This window comes from Oncorhynchus tshawytscha, linkage group LG33 (genome assembly GCF_018296145.1).
Source record: "Oncorhynchus tshawytscha isolate Ot180627B linkage group LG33, Otsh_v2.0, whole genome shotgun sequence".
In the NCBI taxonomy this organism is placed as follows: domain Eukaryota; kingdom Metazoa; phylum Chordata; class Actinopteri; order Salmoniformes; family Salmonidae; genus Oncorhynchus; species Oncorhynchus tshawytscha.
In genome coordinates, this window is record NC_056461.1 from 19,431,081 (window position 1) to 19,450,764 (window position 19,684).

General features: G+C 40.6%; 1 protein-coding gene across 2 annotated transcripts in view; it reads right to left on the reverse strand.

Annotated features, from left to right (window-relative positions):
* The window catches only part of LOC112230505 (splicing factor, suppressor of white-apricot homolog), a 162,311-nt gene that overhangs the window by 105,490 nt on the left and 37,137 nt on the right, over window positions 1–19,684 (reverse strand). For both annotated transcript variants that reach the window (XM_042311625.1, XM_042311624.1), the window contains exons 9-10: window positions 19,393–19,560; window positions 19,160–19,253 (exon numbers count right to left, since the gene is read on the reverse strand). In XM_042311625.1, the coding sequence (XP_042167559.1) occupies window positions 19,160–19,253; window positions 19,393–19,560 (262 nt within the window). The remainder of the gene's footprint in view (window positions 1–19,159; window positions 19,254–19,392; window positions 19,561–19,684) is intronic.

Below are 19,684 nucleotides of genomic sequence, written 5' to 3' on the forward strand. Positions count from 1 at the left end.
ATAATGCCGATAATGACTTAAGAGGCTTTTACTGGGTGGGGAACGACCAATGGCTGGGTTTCCCCTCTGGGTACTGCTTTTTGTTTTACACCCATGGGTGTATTAACAGTAAAGATAACAATTAATAATACATCATTTTTTTGACAATGGCAACACTAGCTATTTTCTCTTGGAATTTGAAAGGCCTAAACTCTCCTATAAAATGTTCCAGCTGTCTTGATATCCTAGCAAGAAACCATGTTGATATAGCAATGCTCCGAGAAACACACCTGCTACAAAAGGACGCACAAAGAATAGAGAACCATTTGTACAAACGGGCTTCTTTTTCCATCAGCCCCAAACAATACATCTTTAGTTATCATAATGATACGTCAGAAACTCTCAATCACCCTCCTGGGTAAAGGTGAAGACCGAGAACGCAGAATCACTTTCCCTAAATGTATCCATAATGGAAAGAAAATTGCCTTTATTAATGTGTACGCTCCAAATTGATATGATCCTAGGTTTTTTGATTCTCTGAACATATTGTAAGAATGAACTGAATTCCATCTGGTTATTGGGACAGACATGTCATTTCGGACATGCAGGACAAATCTATTAACTACAATCCACACGCAACCAAGGCTCTCCAGCATATACTCTTTGATTACAAACTCATTGATGCTTGGTGAGGACGTAATCCTAAAGCAAAAGAGGACACTTTCTACTCACAGGTATAAATCATTCTCACGAATCAGTTTCAGACTATTATCTACAACTATTTTCTTTAACCAAGAAAATAGACATTTGACATATGAGCTTGTCTGACCACCATGATTAATACTGACAAATTCAAATTTCAGAATCTCCTAAAAGAGCGACAAGATGGCGTGTCAAATCTACTGGAAAATGCGGTCACTACAACGCCAAACTTTTTTCCAAATTAGCTCCATAATATCGATAGAAACATGGCAAACGTTGTTTAGAATCAATCCTCAAGGTGTTTTTCACATATCTATTCGATAATATATCCGTCGGGACAATTGGTTTCTCATTAGAAGCGATTGGAATAATGGCTACTTCTGTACTTTACGCAAGATTTTCTGCGGGAACCATCATGTGACCACTTGCTCAATGTGGTCCCTTACGGCTATTCTTCAACATAAATGCGTAAAAAGACGTCACAATGCTGTAGACACCTTGGGGAATACGTAGAAAGCGTAAGCTCATTCGTAGCCCATTCACAGCCATATAAGGAGTCATTGGCATGCAGCGCTTTCAAAATATGGGGCACTTCCTGATTGGATTTTTATCTGGGTTTCGCCTGTAACATCAGTTCTGTTGCACTCACAGACAATATCTTTGCAGTTTTGGAAACGTTAGAGTGTTTTCTATCCAAAGCTGTCAATTATATGCATAGTCTAGCGTCTTGTCGTGACAAAATATCCTGTTTAAAACGGGAATGTTTTTTATCCAAAAATGAAAATACTGCCCCCTAGTTACAAAAGGTTCAATTGTACTTCCAGGCTCTAGCATTTCACACCATTCTGAATTGGTTAGGACATTACCCAGCCAGGGGGCAAAAGAGTCTAGAGAGAAATATGGTGTCTCATATTGCTCTGGAAGAGGTGGTCTTCACTGATATATCCTTAAATGTAAACTACGCTTTGGTCCAATTATTGTTCAAACTATTTCTACTGGGTGCAAAATTGGAAAAAAATAACTATGTAACTGGGAATCAAAATGGAATGACCATACTTCAATACTTCACAATAATGCCTTGCGATCTAGAGGGCGGACTTTTACATCCCCCCAATGGTCCAAATTTGGAATCCATGTCTCTACCATGGACAGTAATGGTTTTCAGAACATTACAAGATTTGAAAGATACACACACATTACCAGGCAACTCCTTTTTTCTAGATTTAGAATTTAGGTCAGCTATGTTGACCTATGGACAACTACCGAACCATCCAATAAATGGGACTTAAATAAATGATCTGGGCTCCCGAAAAGGACTGAGCTCTACAATATATAAACAACTTTTGGAAAGCTCATATCCAAGCTACCAATTAAAAAAGCATCGTCCACAGATATAATGGAATCTGAACAACCCTTAAACTGGAAAAGAATATGAAATAATATAACCTTGGCATCCTTGTAATCTGAACCTTCAACTGCTACATTTTAAGTTTGTTCACAGTATTTAACACCAAGGAAACTTTTACAATTAAATTGGCCCAAACTCCCAACTGTTCACTGTGTCCCCTAAATCAGGTAGGCACATTCCTTCATATGATGTGGGAGTGCACTGCAGTTAAATGCTTCTGGGGCAAAGTGACAAAATTAATTTAGAAGTACATTCATTTAAATAATACTTTGCATCTATAATGTTATTTAATGATGATAGCCCCTCGAATCTCAAGAAGATTACTACTGGCAGGCAGCACCAGGCTAGGCGAGGTGGGAAACATGGTTTCCAGTTGGGGAGAGAGGATGCAGGCAGGTGGATAGGACTGAATGAGAATGTAGCAACCACACCTAAGGGCGAAGAAAACAAACAGTTCTAAAATGGGAGCTTTCATTGACAAAGTTAAAAGAGCACATTAAAGATGTGCAGCGTGTGCCAAACACTAGGCTGCTCAGACTGAGGAGAAATGAGTGTGTATTCGGCAGCTGTAAGAGACGACTGCTAGAATGAACATATTATTTTTCCATAGTCAGCACTGTGAGGAAAAAAACTATTTATGCACCTTACAAAGCAGACTAATGTGAAGTGTGTAATATCCAGCAGAGGTGTGGACTCGAGTCACATGACTTTGACTCAAGTCAGACTCGAGTCACAAATATGATTACTTGCAACTCAACTTTGATTTTAACACCAATGGCTCGTGACTTGACTTGGACTTGAGCCTTTTGACTCGACCTGCCTTGATACCCTCCCCAAGCCCAAATATAAAAAATTATGCTATTTAAAAAAAAGTTTAACGGATTACAGTTTGAATCGGACAGCAGCCAATCAAATTGTGCCAGCTGAGAAAAAGTTGTGCGTGGCAGTGCAGAGGAACGTCGGTGAGTGAATTCAGATGGAGCCCTTAGAAAGATGATACCCCAAATTATTATTTTCGGATATAAAGACGACGCTGCATCAACAAAAAATGGATTGCAACTTGCAAAACATGTGGGAAGAAAATTACAGACGGAGGCGCAACAATTTCCAACTTTGTTCGACATTTGAAGCTGCACAAAGAACGGTAAGTCGTGGCTAATATAGCCGACAGCTATATAATTTATAAATGTACTAGTGTAGCATGTAGGCTAAAGTAATGTTAAATCAATGAGCCTCCACACAGTCAGTCAGTGCGGGAAAGCACCCAAGATTGAGCTATAAATCCTGCCTGATGTTACTGCTGTTCCTAAAACCACTGACATACGTTAGCCTACTGTAAGCACACAGAGTGTGTGTGTTAAGGTTGGGCGATTGTGTACAAACCTACATCGCCCAATTGCGCCCCAAAGCCATCCTCGATAGTCGATCACTATTGAGGGGGGTCTTTCTCATGGCTACCCATGTATTTCCATGGAAATATAACATTTATTTGGAAAGTAATAAATATATACATATTTTTAAGAGCATTCATGATTTGCGTAAATGTAATATATTAACTATTACTCTTGTTAAAAATATGAAATGGTATTATATTTGGTGAAGAACACATTATGACTTTAAGACTTGAGACTTGCTTGTCTTGACTTGGACTTGACTTGGGATATGAGTGCTAAGACTTGAGACTTACTTGTGACTTGTAAAACAATGACTTGGTCCCACCTCTGGTATCCAGACACTCAAATGCAGCATAGGCTACTTTTTGAGCATTCTTCCAGTTCCCCGTGGTTTAAATTTACACTATAATAACATTATATTAAATTCATGAGTCACTCAAACCTGGCTCATGTTGTAATACAATTGTCTGTCCATATTTTTCCTAAATAATAGAGGAGAATCGTCTTTTTGTGACATATCCTTCCGTGTATAAGGACCCCTTTGAATGCTTCGGACTCTCTTCATGTGGTTGAAGAGGTCTGGAGGCCCCGAGACACTTTCCACTTTTCATTAAGCTCCAGTCAAAAGCTCATAATTTCTTATAAAACACTAAGATAGCTGCCAAACTTCTGCTGGGCTGAAGTTCGAATTCAGGCTGCATCTCAACTGGCCGTTATTGGGAGTCCCATAGGGCGGCGAACAATTGCCCCAGCATTGTCCGGGTTTGGCCGGTGTAGGCCGTCATTGTAAGTAAGAATTTGTTCTTAACTGACTTGCCTAGTTAAATTAAGGTAAAATATATATTTTTGAATAATAAATCTTCACCATCAGCACAAGCCAAAAGGTAGTTATTTCCTACCCAGAAAGCTGGAGAGCGACACAGACACACAGAAAAACAATATTGATTATGAGAAGATCAACGAGAAGAAGAAACAACCATGAATTGATGGGAAAAACCGCTTGACAAAACCAAGGCCAGGCTACAGACACTATCATCATGATCATCCAAGCTAATCCACATGCATTTCTAAATGAGGTCATAAAACAAAAACAGCCAACGTTTCATCCACCATGGCCCTGTTTCCTGATGGCCTGTTTATTCATATAGTAGTGGTAGCTGGCTCTCACAAAACCAATCTGAGAAATCACACAGGTAGGGCCACAACAGGCCCAAGTTCTGGATGGTATCCCATCCTTTGATTGATTTTACAGATTGTTATCTGGCTTTTTTACAATAACTATAAAAGCCAGAAACATAATAAAAATGAAGATAACTATGTATTCCATATAGCTGTTCCCCAAATCACAAGCAGACCTCAGAGTTGATAAGTAAGCAAGATTGTCGGTTGCTTGGCTTGCCTTGCCTGTGGGTGCAGCCTGCTTTGTGACCGAATACAGACTCCATACTCAAGAGTTCTCTCCGTACTGAAACAAGTTCATGGATTGTATTTGGCAGATGACAGATTGCTCCCCAAAGTGAGTGGGAAACAAAATACACAGCAGACTCTGGTAACATCAAATATGTTGAGGTTTTATGGCCTGTTAAAACCAGGTCACACTAATTACTTGACCTCAAAATGACCTTTTACTTTTCTCAAACCTAAAGGACACACGACGAAATGCAACAAAATCACAGCAGCCTCCCCAACTCCCAAACCGGTGCATGTGAAATGGCGCCTCATACGTTATTGTTTTACCCTTTGACACATACCAACACACGGGTGTGATCATTCTACAGTGGTCCCTGCAGCTTACGTTCAAACCAGTGTGATTAGACACTTTAGAACGTCCAGTTACGATTGGGATACCAGTCGGCGTTTGAGCTGGCCACACTGTTTTTTACAGCAATAGTTTTGTACAAACAGTCTTTACAACATTATGTCCTCTATGTGAGCATTTTAATCTTGAATGCAATGTTCAGACATTCACAGAAGTAGCGACAGCATGACACAATTCTCATCCAAACCGGAAAATGTAGGCTACATTAGTCGTAGCAGTAACTGAGGAAAGAGTGACCTAACACAAGCAGTCATATTGAGCTAACTCTTGGCTAACAGAAACCAAAATATGAATAAGCGAATAGCAATTACCATTTACAATTCATCACGTCACGGGTGAGCTCGCAGGTGATCAAATCATTTAGTAAAACACTTTCTAAAAATAGAAAGTAATCCGACAATGGGTAGCTTGTGCGCACCACCATGTTTTTTTGTTTTTGAGTCAACCAAAGACAAGACACGACAAGATGCATGTTGAAGGGGGTGTGTCGTCTACGGTCATTCACTTCCGGACGTTTACTCGAAAGACAAGTGAACCATCCATTCAACTCGTTTTGTTATAACATCTTTGGTCTGACAGACATTTACGTGACAACCAGAATGCATTGTATGATGTCAACAGACATGGCGTCCCACACAGCTGGCAATTAGCTTAGCATCAGCTCATCATAATCAGTACAACCTTCAAGAAATTATTATAATGTGTCCATTACAATCTACGCAAGATTCGGAATGCATGTAACCAGTCCTTGAACATATGTGAATAAAACAGTAAATACATTATGCTCCATACATACGTGCTATAGTAGAAACGACAACACGATATACAGAAACTATGTTAACGTAATACGGCACTTTGATAGAAACGCACACATGTCCAAAGTTATCATTAGCAAGGAGAACAGCAACCTAGGCAATGTGGGCGAAGCCGTAAAATGTGCCGGGGGGGTTAGCGCAAGTTCTGAAGTTCTGTGCTGACTGGAGACGCTCAAATTTCTGAATAGTTCATGTGAGGAAACACTAGGGAAGTGCTTGGGCTCTCGAAGAGAGAAGTTTGTCTAGCTCAGTAACGCCTCAAACGTAAATTGTCGTCAACAGTGAAATGGACAACGTCTATGAATTAATGAGGAGGCGGAACACATCTCAATTCAAACTGATGTTAGAAAATAAAACTTTTTAGAAAACAATTAGAAATTGACAAGTTAAAAGTTGAAGCCTATAGATAATTAGCAGGCATTGTGCCTTGGTTTGAGGGCAACATGGGTTAATTGTCCTGTTGCGTAACAATCACATTTTGCATGCTGACACTGGGGCGACCGTTATAGATATTTTGAACTCATGCTTGTAAAGGTAAAAGGCATGTAGGACAATGTGGTTAATGCAGCAATCCTTCGTGCACATAATGATTCTGATGTTAGCACTGCCGAGACCCGGTGAGGAAAACAAACCTAAATAGAAGTCATAATGCTCAGTGAACTGGCAACCACGGTGGATACATGTTTAAAACATGAGATAGAGGGTGGGGGGGGCATTCAACAGAGCAAATTAGTTCTCTCTGCACAACTGTGGATAAGGCACATAGGCTAATACAGAATTGCTAGCCTACTAATGCTGCATTATCAACATAATGAGAACATTGATCCACATTTTAGATTAATTTCACACTCAGGGGCAGCAGAGTGCAGTTGAGTGCTGAGTGACAAATGGGACACCAACTCCCTGAGTGTGAACATGCTGCCATGTTGCCCTAAGAGATGTGATGACTGAGTTACTTAGTCATTGACAGTGAATGAGAATAGATCCGTTTCCGCTCCATCTATCCACTCCCTAAACTCACACTGCCTTTCTGACATCCGGCTCAAAGAGACAAGACATTAGAGGCCTCGGGTGATTCACATTACATGCTTAGTATCAGAAAGATCTCTCATAATGGCGCGGGGGTTGGTTGCAAATACAAAAATCTGACTCAGAACCAGAGGAGCACATAGGCGCTTTAATTCCGTGTGGCATATAACACCCATTACAAAGTGGTTACATATAAACTGTCTGCTTTGGAATGATATAAGGCTCATGTCTCATATCATGATACACAGTCTAATTCCAGTGATTAGATGAGAGGGTGTTTCTCCCCTGAGAAACACCATGAACATAGAGGAGATAGCTAACGTTGTACGGATGGGGGGGGGAAACAATTATAATTGATAGTTAATTATCAGTATATTATTTTTTAGAGCCCGACCGATATGGGATTTTCACTGCACAGCCTCTCGCCCCAAGCGTTGCCTCAGTGAACGGTCCCTTGGGAGTCCCTACCACCATTGAAATTTAAATGGTTATGGTAAGGCTTCGGGTTAGGTAAGGGTTATGGTTAAGGGTTAGTGTACTCTCACACAGCTAGTTAGCTGGCTAGATGAGGGTGGCGAAACGTGAATTTGGACCAATCCCTGACAAGTGACAACCCATATATCAGCACGTAGCTACCCTTCGCAAAGAGCAAATACCACACCAGATTTCACAGGCTTCACTAAAGGGCAGTAAAGTTAACGTTACTAGACAGGAGAATGTTCTTAGCATGGAACTTGCTTTACATTTGGGCATAGCATCCATTGTTTGTCACAACACCCAATGCTATGACACTTCACGTAACAGTATATGGCCAGTGCACATTATTGGCACGTTAATGACTTGTGTCGTTCCGTTTGGTGATTGTTTCCAATCTTGCTGTAGCGCGCCAAGGCAAGATAGGCTTATTAGCCATGTAAACGGCAATACAAAAAAAAGAAAAAGGAAAATATCGTCCGATAATATCGGTCAATTGATAAATCGGCCGGGCTCTAATTATATTGAACAATATACAATGCCTTCAGAAAGTTATCACACCAAGACTTTTCCCCACATTTAGTTGTGTTACAAAGGGTGGATACAAATGGATTTAATTATAATTTTTGTTGTCTATGATCTACACAAAAATACTATAATGTCAAAGTGGAAGAAACATTTTTAACAAATGTTTGAATTTATGAAAAATAAAACACTAATATATCTTGATTAGAAAAATATCCAACCCACTGAGTCAATACATGTTAGAAACACCTTTCGCAGCGATTACAGCTGTGAGTCTTTCTGGGTTAGTCTAACGATTTTGCACACATGGTTTGTACAGTATTTGCGCATTATTTTTTAAATTCTTCAAGCTGTCAAGTTGGTGGTTGATCATGCTTGACAGCCATTTTCAAGTCTTGCCATAGATTTTCAAGCCAATTTAATTTTTTTTTAAATGTACTAGGCCACACATTCAATATTGTCTTGGTAAGCAGTGTATATTTGGCATTCTGTTTTAGGTTATTGTCCTGCTGAAAGGTGAATTTCTCTCCCAGTGTATGATGGGAAGCAGACTGCATGTGTGCCAGTGTGAGTGGGCTGTTGCCAGAGTAGATCGAGAATTTGGCAGTACGTCCAACCGGCCTCACAACCGCGCCAGCTCAGGACCTTCACATTCGGCTTCTTCACCTGTGGGATTGTCTGAGACCAGCTGATGAAACTATGGGTTTGCACAACCAAAGAATTTCTTAACAAACTGTCAGAAACTGTCTCAGGGAAGCTCATCTGCGTGCTTGAGGTACTCACAAGGGTTTTGACCTGACTGCAGTTCAGCGTCGTAACCTTCGATTGCAACTGTCACGCTAAAGAAAGTTAATTAATGGATGAATCCCGGTTTCAACTGTACCAGGCAAAATGGCAGACATAGCGTTGTGTGGGCGAGCGGTTTGCTGATGTCAACGTTGTGAACAGAGTGCCCGATGGTGGAGTTATGGTATGAGCATGCATAAGCTACCGTTCAACGAACACAATTGTATTTTATCGATGGCAATTTGAATGCACAGAGGCCCATTGTTGTGCAATACATCAGCCACCATCGCCTAATGTTTCAGCATGATAATGCACGGCCCCATGTCGCAAGGATCTGTAGACAATTCCTGGAAGCTGAAAAATGTCCCAGTTCTTCAATGGCCTGCATTCTCACCAGACATGTCATCCATTGAGCATGTTTGGGAGGCTCTGGATCAGCATGTATGACAGCGTTCCAGTTTCCGCAAATATTCAGCAACTTCGCACAGCCATTGAAAAGGAGTGAGACAACATTCCACAGGTCACAATCAATAGCCTGATCAACTCCATGCAAAGGAGATGTGTCGCACTGCATGCGGAAAATAGCAGTCACATTTATTTTGTATTTATCTGTGACCAACAGATTCATATCTGTTTTCCCAGTCATGAGAAATCAATAGATTAGGGCCTAATGAATTGATTTAAATTAACAAAGTTTCTTATATGAACAGTAACTCAGTAAAATCTTTGAAATTGTTGCATATTCGTTTATATTTCTGTTCAGTGTCGATAGCCAAAACAAACATATTATGTTTTTAGGCTGGTTATCTCGCAAGTTAACTATTTAGCATGTATTAATGTCTTTGTCATGTCCGATGTCCTAAATTAACTTTCCAGCGACACTCGTGTATAAGAGCAAATGGCCAACACGCAGTTGATACGAGCTCGCAATTGATGAAACCAATGCTGAATACTCCAGTTGAAAAACCATCTATCAAATGCTCAAAATTGGTTGTTGAGAAAGAATTCAGACACCATTGGAAAGCTAGTATTCACCTCTATTCAATACTGCCTATATAATTCTGACAAAGTAAAACAAAATATCTTAGGATAGCTTAAGGGTTGGATCAAAATTTACAGAATGGTTACCTGGAAGAAAATTGCTTTTTCAATTTCAGTCAAGGGGGCAGTTTAGTATTTTAAAATCTAGTCATGTCATTTGTAATTGATTATACTTCTATAATTCTTAATGTTTCAGAATCCGTTGCTTATTAGGCTATACAGTCAGGTCCATAAATATTTGGACATTGACCAAGTTATTATTATCACAGCATATCGGAGTTAAAATTAAAAAATGAATGTATTTTGAGGGTATTTTCATCCAAATCGGGTGAAAGGTGTAGTAATTACAGCACGTTTCATATGTTGTCGTCCCCTTTTTAAGGGACTAAAAGTAGTTGGACAATTGGTTGCTTAGCTATTCCATGGCCAGGTGTGTGTTATTCCTTTATTAGTTCATTTACAAGTAAGCAGGTAAAAGGTAGAGAGTTGATTTCAAGTGTGGCACTTGCATTTGGAATCTGTTGCTGTTAACACTCAATATGAAGTCCAGTTTAAGCAAGCCATCATTAGGGGCAAAACCAACTATTTGGTACAGTCTTAAAAATAATGTAGTGGTGAGCAAAGGAACACCAAAAGGCCCGAAAGACCACAGAAAACAACTGGTGGATGACAGAAGATTTCTTTCCCTGGTTAAGAAAAACCCCTTCACAACAGTTGGCCAGATCAAGAAAACTCTCCAGGGGGTAGGCGTATCTGCGTCAAAGTCAACAATCAAGAGAAGACTTCACCAGAGTAAATACAGAGGGTTTACCACAAGATGAAAACCATTGGTAAGCCTCAAAAAAAGGAAGACCAGAAAAAAACAAAAAAGCCTTTACAGTTCTAAAACAACATCCTATGGACAGATGAGACAAAGATCAAATTGTACCAGAATGATGGGAAGAGAAGAGTATGGAGAAGGGAACTGCTCATGATCCGAAGCATACCACCTCATCTGTGAAGCATGGTGGAGGTAGTGTTATGGTGTGGTCACGTATGGCTGCCAATGGAACTGGTTCCCTTGTATTTACTGATGTGACTGCTGACAAAAGCAGCAGGATGAATTCTGAAGGGTTTAGAGCTATATTATCTGCCCAGATTCAGCCAAATGCTTCAAAACTCATTGGACGGTGCAGATGGACAATGACCTGAAGCATACTGCGAAAGCAACCCAATACGTTAAAGGCAAAGAAGTAAAATGTTCTGCAATGGCAAAGTCAATCACCTAACCTGAATCCAAATGAGCATGCATTTCACTTGCTGCAAAACTGAAGGCAAAACAGCCAAGAACAAGCAGGAAATGAAGACAGCTGCAGTAAAGGCCTGGCAGAGCATCAACAGGGAATAAATCGAGATATTGATGATGTCTATGGGTTCCAGACTTCAGGTAGTAATTGACTGCAAAGTATTTGCAACCAAGTATTAAAACTCACAATTTAATTTTACCAATTCATTTTCAGCCCATAAAATTGGTTGTATTTCCTACACGGTTCATACTAGAGGTCGACCGATAATGATTTTTCAACGCCGATACCGATTTATTGGAGGACCAAAAAAGCCAATACCGATTAATCGGCCGATTTTATTTATTTATTTGTAATAATGACAATTACAACAACACTTAATTTAACTTAATATAATACATCAATACAATCAATTTAGCCTCAAATAAATAATGAAACGTGTTCAATTTGGTTTAAATAATGCAAAAACAAAGTGTTGGAGAAGAAAGTAAAAGTGCAATATGTGCCATGTAAGAAAGCTAACGTTTAAGTTCCTTGCTCAGAACATGAAAACATATGAAAGCTGGTGGTTCCTTTTAACATGAATCTTCAATATTCCCAGGTAAGAAGTTTTATGTTGTAGTTATTATAGGAATTCTAGGACTATTTCTCTCTATACCATTTGTATTTGATATACCTTTGACTACTGGATGTTCTTATAGGCACTTTAGTATTGCCAGTGTAACAGCATAGCTTCCGTCCCTCTCCTTGCGCCTCCCTGGGCTCGAACCAGGAACACATTGACAACAGCCACCCTCGAAGCAGCGTTACCCCATGCAGAGCAAGGGGAACAACTACTTCATGTCTCAGAGCGAGTGATGTTTGAAACGCTATTAGCGCGCACCCCGCTAACTAGCTAGCCATTTCACATCGGTTACACCAGCCTAATCTCGGGAGTTGATAGGCTTGAAGTCATAAACAGCGCAATGCTTGAAGCATTGCGAAGAGCTGCTGGCAAAACGCACAAAATTGCTGTTTGAATGAATGCTTACGAGCCTGCTGGTGCCTACCATCGCTCAGTCAGACTGCTCCATCAGATCATAGACTTAATTATAACATAATAACACACAGAAATACGAGCCTTAGGTCATTAATATGGTCGAATCCGGAAACTATCATCTCAAAAACAAAACATTTATTCTTTCAGTGAAATAAGGAACCGTTCCGTATTTTATCTAACGGGTGGCATCCATAAGTCTAAATATTCCTGTTACATTGCACAACCTTCAATGTTATGTCATAATTACGTAAAATTCTGGCAAATTAGTTCGCAACGAGCCAGGCGGCCCAAAATGTTGCATATACCCTGACTCTGCATGCAATGAACGCAAGAGAAGTGACACAATTTCACCTGGTTAATATTGCCTGCTAACCTGGATTTCTTTTAGCTAAATATGCAGGTTTAAAAATATATACTTCTGTGTATTGATTTTAACAAAGGCATTTATGTTTATGGTTAGGTAGTCATGCAATGACTGTGCTTTTTTCGCAAATGCGCTTTTGTTAAATCATCCCCCGTTTGGCGAAGTTGGCTGTCTTTGTTAGGAAGAAATAGTCTTCACACAGTTCGCAACGAGCCAGGCGGCCCAAACTGCTGCATATACCCTGACTCTGTTGCAAGAGAAGTGACACAAAGAAAATCATGTTAGCAGGCAATATTAACTAAATATGCAGGTTTAAAAATATATACTTGTGTATTGATTTTAAGAAAGGCATTGATGTTTATGGTTAGGTACACGTTGGAGCAACGACAGTCCTTTTTCGCGAATGCGCACCGCATTGATTATATGCAACACAGGACACGCTAGCTAAACTAGTAATATCAACCATGTGTAGTTAACTAGTGATTATGATTGATTGTTTTTTATAAGATAAGTTTAATGCTAGCTAGCAACTTAACTTGGCTTCTTACTGCATTCGTGTAACAGGCAGGCACCTCGTGGAGTGCAATGAGAGGCAGGTGGTTAGAGCGTTTGACTAGTTAACCGTAAGGGTTGCAAGATTGAATCCTCAAGCTGACAAGGTAAAAATCTGTTGTTCTGCCCCTGAACAAGGTAATAAGAATGTGTTCTTAACTGACTTTCCTAGTTAAATAAAGTTGTAAGAAAAAAAAAACGGCCAAATCGGTGTCCAAAAATACCGGCCATTCCGATTAATCGGTCGACCTCTAGTTCATACATCAATTTTGACAAAACCCTTAACTTAAATATGAAAGTCTACACTTAAAGAACATCTCGATTGTTTCCTTTCAAAACCATTGTGGTGGCGTACAGAGCCAAAATTATGCAAATTGTGTCACTGTCCAAATACTTATGGACCTGACTATATATCGATGTGTGTCAAATGCCTTCCCTCATTCTCCACTGGGTGAGCAATCTCAAAGTGTGCCTATAAGCTATTTAGGGTCTCAATCAAACAATCCATAGCCCGTGATGTATTTATCGGAGTTATGGACCTCACAATAAGACAGATTCGAGTAACTTACAATGTAATGATGAAACTTGAAGCAGCAGCCACGGCACTATCAGTCGGAAATGGACAGCTCATGGTCCTGAAAGTAGGCAAATTCAAGTGGGCGTAATTCCTTTAAAAGGTCTTAAATTTCCATTAGACTTCGCTAACAACAAAATGGCTTTGTGTTGGAGCCTATTGGTTCCTATTTAAGAAATAACAGGTAGGCCTACCTGTTGACAGAGGAAATTAGGCTATAGGCTACTATATCCATAGATTTGTTGGTCAATTCCTCCACCCACCATGCACTCTTTAAAAAGCCAACCTCCGTGTCAGTGAAGGGCGGCTAAGTTAAAACCAGGACCCGAATTGAGAGGGTACAGTGCCTTGCGAAAGTATTCGGCCCCCTTGAACTTTGCGACCTTTTGCCACATTTCAGGCTTCAAACATAAAGATAGGGTCGCAAAGTTCAAGGGGGTCGAATACTTTACGACAAAAGGTCGCAAAGTTCAAGGGGGTCGAATACTTTCGCAAGGCACTGTATGCCATAGGCCTACGATTTATTAAAGAAAATGCAACAATTACTGGCCTAACCCTTGTTAGCTTTTAGATTTTGAAGAAAGTAAAACGGATCCAATTATATAAAGTCATCTATAACAGCACTTTGGTTCACAATGCTTTATGCTAGAAACAAGCTGTAAAATACCTGGGAAAGACATGGCACGCATATGGGGATATAATAGTTTCCTTTCTTTGACATTCAGTGGCTGAGTTACAACCTTCTATAGCCAAGGAGACAAAAAATGGACTTTGCTTGGGAAGTAATCTAATTCTGTCACTATCACTTGATGAAGCGATTCACTTTGTACAATAGAAGAGGGGTGGCAGGTAGCCTAGTGGTTAGAGGGGCCAGTAACCGAAAGGTTGCTAGATCGAATCCCTGAGCTGACAAGGTAAAAAAAATCTGTCGTTCTGCCCCTAGGCAGTCATTGTAAATAAGAAATTGTTCTTAACTGACTTGCCTAGCTCAATAAAGGTTGAATAAAAACAATGTGTTTAAATCCAGACAGCTTTTAGGGAAACACTTGTGACCACAGAATAAGAGTAGGCAGCAGTTAAAGCTGAACTTTTTCACTGTCGGGGTGGAAAGGTAGGCCTAACTTCTGAAAGTATCATGCTCAGATTCCGAATGATGTCTCAGATTTAATATTTGCAAACAGGGACAGTTTTTGCAAACAAGACACACATTTGGTATTGGAGAAATGGGATATGGAACATATAGGCGTATCCCTCCATCCATTCTTTGCTTGTAATTTCATACATTTGTGTGGTATTAAAAAAGATTCTGCTAATATGTAAAATTACATGAAATGTTTCTAAAATGCAATTTTTTCCTCAGACCTGCAAATATGATGAGTCATGCAATGCTTTTACTATAAAGGAGATCTTTCAACCCCTACTTTTGTTCACAGACCACCATGGACACACAACCTCCTGGCCCGCAGCCCTGTGCACTATCAAAATTCCTGCATTGTCGTGTAATGCTTACAGGACGAAGAACCTTTTCTAAAATCGCATATCTAAGGCTCTGGTCTGTCAAATTAAGTGGACTTAATTGTTATTTTGGGTATAGGGGAGGGTCAATAGTTTTTTTCCCAAGCATTCAGGGAGGGTTTAGGTAAAATATATTTTGATGAACGGCCATTCATGGGATGTACGATTTTCTCCATGTAATCCTTATAATGAAAAACGTTCACTCCCTAATTGACAAGTAACTCCTATGCTGTCATGATCTCCCCTGAACACTGAATATATTTGTCTTACAAATAGATAACCATGTCTTAGTTACCTACCTCGCCCACCTTAGCCATTTGATCCCTGGTTCATTGAATGAGATAATTATTTTATAGAGCTATAAAAAGTATTTGGTTGTAATTTTAAATGTTGCAGGGTGGCCAACCACCCTCCAGGAGTCCATGGGAGCTACTGGTTGAGCAGGCTTTTGCTCCAGCCTTGCTCGAACACACCACATTGTAAAACAATCAGCTGCTTAAGAGGGTCTTGATAAGCTGACTCTGGTGGATTTGAGCAGGGTTGGAGCGAATGCAGTTAAATTAGATTTAAAAACAGATTCATTAAAAAAAAACACCTTATGGAACAGCGGGGACTGTGAAGCAACACAAACATAGGCACAGACACATGCATACACACACACACACACACACACACACACACACACTATAAACATGGATTTAGTACTGTAGATATTTGGTAGTGGTGGAGTAGGGGCCTGAGGGCACACAGTGTGTTGTGAAATCTGTGAATGTATTGTAATGTTTTTAAAATTGTATAAACTGTAAACAGACACTGCTGGAAGAGTAGCTAATGGGGATCCATAATAAACACAAATCCAAAAACCTGCACACCCAGTAACTCTCTAGAAGGATGTTTGATGGACCACATCAGTGCAATATTTTACCTTGTGAGGGGTTAAGTACCCACAAAAGGCCAGAATATACGATATATGGTTCCTCGCATCATACAACACAATTTTCAGTCACCATTTTTTTGGGGGGGGGTGTGTAAGTGACGAGCTTTCAAAGAAGTAAAAAAAAAAACGTATCTGTCCGACAAGTGGCTAGAAAAGTTCATTCCAAGCCCTGCTACCCTTAAGGTCTATTTAATCTAAACTGAGGAAGTGTGAATATCTGGGAGGTACATTCCTAGCTCCGAAACATCATAGACAGTTCAAGTGAACTGCAGTGTTTAAAGTGGTAGAATAAACAGACATGGTACATAACTGGGCCACCGTGGCCAGGCATATAAAGAGAGGGGCAGCAGGCCTTACCAAGCAACCAGGGCAGCCACATCCAGACGGACTAATTTCATTGCCGTTGACACGGCTCCTAATTGAGCTGGATGCCCAATTAAGGAAAGTAGACACTGGATGAATTAAACAAACCATCCAGATTAGGCTGCAGAGAGGCAGGGACAGGACGTGTGTGTGTGTGTGTGTGTGTGGGGGGGGGGCAGAGAGCAGAGCCTATGGGAGCTCACACGGCATTTATCCCAATTTCACTTTGTAACAGTCCCGCCATGTCTTTTCTCATCGTTCCCCTCTCTATCCTATACGCTGTTGTTCTTTTATTTCCCACACAATATTTGTCCCATATCAGCAGCACAGTGGTTACAGAGATGATAATTAGGGGTTAGAGAGATTACAAAGTCTCCGACCCTGTGATTATATTTTTCCCATGTCTGAACTTTGGCTTCAGTACAATTGTACGCCACAGTACCTGAGGGTTGTGTAGGGGGCTGTGATAGGGAAGGGAGCAGAGAGAAGAGACGCTGGTGAAAAGTCAGCCGGCTGTCTGACATGGTGCTGATAAGGAAATGGTGTTTTCCCCGGGGGAAGGAGGAGGGATTCCCGAAAGCAGAAGCTTTCGGAATGCCGCCAGATTTAAGCAGAGCGCAGGGAGTGGTTTGGGGGTTAGAAATTCGATTACTGCCAACACTGGAAGATGGTTTCAATTCCAAATTATCTCCCCATCCGGTCCTCATCACCTCTGAGATGGAAGGCAGCTCAGCTCACCTCACTCAGCCAAACCTCCAGTCCATATCATCAGACACATACCAGAGTACACAGAGAACCAAGGAGACAAAACCTTTAACATCCTTGTTAAAGACTAAGGCCGGGACTTAATCTGACAGATTAACAATTTGATCAGTGACACACTTAAAAGGCAATATGCTCTACGTTCATGTCGGCTGTAAACAGCTCAGATGTTGTCTCAAGCAGAAATCCCATTTTAAAGGCAATTGCAGCCTATAGGCTGCTGATCTCTGTTTGTTTGAATCTCAGCCTTAGTGAGATTTAGTCCAAGTCAAAGCACACACACACACGCATATCCACCCGCATATTCTACACTCCCAGTCCAAACATGCTCTAGTAATTAACATCCAATCAAGCACAGCATTAGTTTTGTTTCCGATCCAGGCATTATTGTTGTTTTAATTGAGATCAGGGTTCCCTATTAACTAGTTTATCTCAAAGGTAAATCAATCCTGGGTGGCAAACTGGCCGGGATCAGTAAATTAATTTAACGAGGTGGCCAACACCAAATCTTTTCAAAAGCATGGGTGCTTTAAAATAAAAGTTCAAAAAGGACACAAAGTCAGATAAGCTTTTTTTAAATAATAATTTACCTGCCTTTCAAGTTTGTTTGTTTCATGCAATTTTGGCCAGCAAATGGATTTCTAAATTGCCTTTTACAGCTCACCCTTGTTTTAGAATATCTTTACAAAGTACTTACGTCTCCCTCCCACCTGAGCCTGTTAAAAAGGGATTATTCAGTATTTTTATTTTTTACTTAAATAATCTTCAAACTACAACGCAGAGACATAAAAATGGTATCCATAAGTTCATGACTCTGGGCAAGTAGAAGAAAATACCCAAATCCTAAAATGTCGCAGTATCCCTTAAATAATGGATTTCAAATGTCACGCAAGCGACTAAATGTCCAATGAAAGAATAGCCATGTAAAAAGGTCAACAGTTTCAAGTAGCTTTTAACACTTTATACACTTATCGCTGCCCTGTTAATGTGTTGGGTCGTGACTAGGCAGTTAGATTTGTGAATACTAAGGACCAGTAGGTCCCAGGAGAATGTGAAAAAAAAATACATGAAAATAACTTCATCTTTGATGAATAACCTGACATTAATCCATTGTGTGATAGGTGTGTTAAAACCAGGGGCTCGATCAGGAAAATGAAACACGGCTACATGGCTAAATGCTTTGCTTGGCCCTGTGTTATTCACAGGCTTAGGTTTGTTATACTTTAAAAAAACAAGGTCCTCTCATTAAAATCAGAAAGAGTGAGAGAGAGCGCTTCAGCCCGACGCATTTGAGTGAAAGCTAGCAAGTGGCCTGCCCAGCATTGTCCAATGAGGTTACAGAGTGGGTGGACACAGCAGAGAGAGAGCAACGCAATAGTCGGGAGTCGTTAGTGCTACTTTCGGGAACTAAAAAGTATACAAAAGTACCGGAGAATCTCTTTATTAAGGAGAATCAGCTTGATTAATGATAAGCTGACTGCTGAACCCACCTCCTTCTCCCCCAGTAACCCCGGAGCGTAGACACGAGTCAAGGGCAGGCAGGCATTTTGATATCTGGAAAGCATGAAAGGCCCTACACACAAAAACTTGACTGATCCCTGATCTCAAGCGTGAAAGCCTGAGAGCCACACCACCTAATGCCTCAGAGCATTTTAAAAAGCAACCTGGAGAGCACGCTGCTGAATGAAAGGAAATATTTACTAAAGAACCAGAGGGTATATCATCCTTTCAAACAAAATGGCATCAAAAAACACACACTGTGCTCAAGGAGGAAGAAAAGGACAGATGACACACACACCTGTGGCAGGCTGATTCCCTCTTTCTGCATGAAGTAATTCTTCTTGAACTCATAATAGGTGTTGTACTGGTTCCAGGACTGCAAGAAGTCAAACCTGTGTTGGAAACAGACACACATACACAAGATGTACAGCCACATAAGATGTAAAGCCACTAGATTGAACAGAAACTTGAACCGTTTTCCTTTATTCAGCACAGAAAAGAGCAGGAATGGCCTTTTCTCTAGCTGCTTACCGCGGGTCATTCTTGGCGCGGACGCTGGTCTCAAACTTGACACCGTTCCTGGCCACGTACTCAGCCAGCTTGTCAATAACCGGTTGGATGTCAGGGGGCGGGGGGATGATGGCTGGCGCTGCCACGGCAACCGGGGCCGGCACAGCAACGGGAGCCTGGGGCCGCGAACTGATAGATGAGGGAAAGATGAGTGGAGACGAAATAAAGATATTTAGCAATGCATCACATTATGTGGGGGAACTAGGTAGTATGGGGAGTGATAAAATATCTCCACTTCTGTCCAATAAGTGTC